The sequence below is a fragment of the Rosa rugosa genome, chromosome 4, assembly GCF_958449725.1.
Source record: "Rosa rugosa chromosome 4, drRosRugo1.1, whole genome shotgun sequence".
Classification (NCBI taxonomy): Eukaryota; Viridiplantae; Streptophyta; class Magnoliopsida; order Rosales; family Rosaceae; genus Rosa; species Rosa rugosa.
The window spans coordinates 31909457-31913108 of record NC_084823.1 but is presented as its reverse complement, the minus strand read 5'-3'; the positions used below and the strand labels follow the sequence as shown (position 1 = coordinate 31913108).

General features: G+C 38.3%; 1 protein-coding gene across 1 annotated transcript; it reads right to left on the bottom strand.

The window, feature by feature from the left end:
- Positions 1–983: 983 nt before the first annotated feature.
- Positions 984–3195, bottom strand: LOC133744654 (uncharacterized). Its single transcript, XM_062172725.1, has 4 exons — positions 2664–3195; positions 2127–2567; positions 1560–2044; positions 984–1316 (listed from the first exon to the last, which is right to left on the bottom strand). The coding sequence occupies exons 1-4, from the start codon at positions 3193–3195 to the stop codon at positions 984–986; spliced, it is 1791 nt and encodes a 596-aa protein (XP_062028709.1).
- Positions 3196–3652: the final 457 nt, after the last annotated feature.

Below are 3652 nucleotides of genomic sequence, written 5' to 3'. Positions count from 1 at the left end.
ACGGTTTGACTATATTTAAAACAAGGCTAGCAAATATGAACTACCTGTTTATTGCAACAAATTAAATTTAACATGAATTTATTTACTTCAATACAGTGCTGATTGCGGACCGTTTATGATCCATTTCATGGAGAGCATAGTGAATGGCCACGAACCAAGCAAGGAAGGCGGGGACAACATGAGAAAAAAAATACTAGAGAGATTCATGCACCTACAATTCGGAAGAAAGTGAAGACCGGAAACCGGGATAGCCTATTTAGCAATATAACATTAGAACTTCAAAAGCAGGGATTGTAAAAACTTGGGCAGTTAAACTTATTTTGGCATTATGGTAGAATTACATGCAGTATTGGATGATGTAATATACCTCTGTTTCCTTCAATTTATAACAGGTCCTTTCAGCAAGCTACAAATATAATCTAGCACTAAAATAGTCAGGTTAATTGGCCCCCAATAATCTTCAAAATTTTGGTCAGAAGATGCATGTTTGGCTTTAGGATAGTGTATGTAGGTAAATATCTTCGAATCCAATACGTGGTGAAAGCAAATTTCACCAAAATAGAACCAAAAGTCAGGTTTCCTGGGGGTCATAAAATAATTATTGGAGCCCAATTATGGTTGGGAAGATGGTCACATGTATATTTTTTGGGTGTTAAATTAGGTTGTAAAAGTATAGTTCCGGTTTGCAATTACAATCAGTTAAATGTTGTCTCATTATCATGGATTACTAGGGGGCAATAATATATCTATTGGCCCCCAATAAACCTTCTACAACCAATAATTGCAACTCGAACCTGTTAATAATTTCATTTTATTTCTCTTCAACGAATCAAAATAAAAAAAAAAGTTAAAATTTGTAATTCTGAAAAGAATAATGGTTCATTGACCTTAAATATAAACAATTACTGGCCCTCAATAAACCTATTAGTGCCCCCCAATAGAAAATTGTAAAACCTATCAACCCTCTACAGAATCATGTACTGCTACTGAACGAGAGGTTCTGTGCAGTTCTTCTTGTTATGAGTGCCCATTTTTCCGCAACGGCCGCAACGAATCAGCTTCTTTTCGACCTCTCCAATAGACTTGAACCGCTTCACCCTGGGCCTCCCAGGTGGCCTCTTCGCAAGGGGAGGTAATATACAGTCAGTAGAAGATTCAGAAGAAGACATATCAACATTGGTTGTTGGCCGGATGGGAAAACTGTAGCTCTTCTTGAACATATCAACACTAAAGTACTTATCAATATAATCATGATATACATTTTCAGAAGCAGCTTGTATTGCAGCAAGGCCGTGAGGACAAGGAAAAAAATTGATCTGCCATTTCACACATGAACATGAATGCTCGGAAATGTTAACAACGTACGAAAATTCAGATCGAACCTCATAAACACCAGGGCTAGAGTAATGGACACTGAAAGGACGAGCTTTCTCCATCTACACCTTCAGCCTTTCCTCCATTTTGGGAGTCAGTTCTGTCGTCCAACGTTGTGCCTCATCCCTCCTCTCACCCATCTGCTCCATTTGCTTAATTCTGGTCTGATCCAACATACATTATACGGGCATCAAATGCTCAAGTGAAATCCAAGAGTTAAATGATTCTGCAATCCCATTGGCCATTATTCCATATCGGTCGCCTGTATAAAATGCGCGGCACCAATGTTCAACTGGAATTTCAGCAAGAAATGGGTCAATAATCTCAGCCCCACCCTCTTGCCTAAGCAACCGTAAATTGAAACGGTATTCCTTCTCGGTAGAGGAATATGCAACCTTAAAAAACTTTTGCTTAACCTCGTCTATCATCACAGAATTGCTTTTACCCTTATATTTAGCGGCAAGGTTTGCCACTAAATGCTTGTAACAAAACAGGTGAGGATGTCCAGGAAATACCTTATCGAAAGCACTCAACAGTCCGGTACCCCGATCACTAATAAATGTGATGACTCTTCCTTGAGGTTCAAGTAAACTCTTCAAATGCTTGAAAAAGAATGTCCAATTTGTTTTTGTCTTAGAGTCACAAAAACATATGGCTAGTGGGTAAAAACCTGCACAAAAAATAACACAAAAAAGTCAGTCTACTAGTACCCAATAAACAAATTATTGGGGGGCAATAAACTATAAAGTTACCTTGATTTCCATTCCTTCCAGTTGCAGAAAGAATCTGACCCTTGTAAATGCTTTTACCAAACGTTCCATCAACATACAACACCGGCAGACAGAATTGGAAGCCTTCAATACAACCTCCGTAAGCTACGAAAAGCCTAAGAAAACGATTAGTGGATGGGTCAACTTCCAACACAAAAGAAGAGCCCGGATTACTCTCCAAAACGGCTTCCTTATACCAAGATAACTTGCTGAATGAATCTGCATCGGAACCATAAATCGCTTCTGTAGCACTATGCTTCGCTTTCAAGGCAACCTTGTAGGAAATATCAAAACCATATGTTGACTTGAATTTACTCATAATTTCCCGTGGCTTCAGAGAAAGATTATAGCTAACATCGGCAGCAATGCAAGTCTTCACAACCTTGGATCCCAGAAACTTGTGCTTTTGAGTCCGAACTACACCTTTACAAGTGTGAATATTATTCAACTCCGTAATATAAAGGCAACCATTGGCAGATGATGAAAGAGCACGAAGATGTCAATCACAGCCTTCAGTACCAACATTTGAACAAACTGCATGAATACGGTCCAAATCATTTCTAAAAAAAAAAACGAACTCGAAACCAACTGCAATTGCATACTTCCTGAGTTTCTCACGGAGCTCAGCTGCACCATGAAACTTCTCCCCAACATGATGAATATAGGAACTCCACTCATCAAACAAATACGACTTGTGAACTTCAATCCTAAATGCCTCCCCCAAAAAATCTTCCTCATCAACAAATTCCGAACGACTATCCACTGAACATGTGTTGCTGCAACTTCCACCCATCTTTAAAACTGAAATCTCAACACATTCTAAATTATGTATTCTAGCACCGCAAAACAGCATCTGGAAATCACGATCGGAACGAAGAAAACACACTTCACAACCCGGTAGTGAATACTGAAGCTCAAGAACATCACCTGGCAAAAACTGGAACGTACTGAAAACATCTTCATACAAGTCGGAAAAGCTCATACATTGATTCAGAGGAATCATATAACCTTTTCCTGAATAAATGCACCTAGCAACCAGGGAATCAGGCATAATCCTGAAAGAAAACAGAGGAACAACACTATTACAGCCCACCAATAGAGATATTATTGCCCCTCAATAGAGACATTATTGCCCCCACAATTATTTGCACATAACTACCAAAACACAACATATGCACTTCGAAATTACTCTTAAAACAACAAATAGAGAGAGACTTCATAACAATTAAAACACATTACTGCCCCCCACTACGCATATTACTGGGACCCAATAATGTAATAAAAACTACTGAAACTCTTCATAAAATGTACAAAATAGCTCTGCACAGAAAATAAAAGATCATTAACCAACAAATATAGAATCTGAGTAAAACTAGAACACATTATTGGCACCCAATAATATAGTCTAAAGTATAAAAACACCTCAGAGCCAAAAGAAAACAAACACGAAACTGAGATCAGCCGAAAACAACACGAAGATAACACCAAAATACAAATCTAACACAATG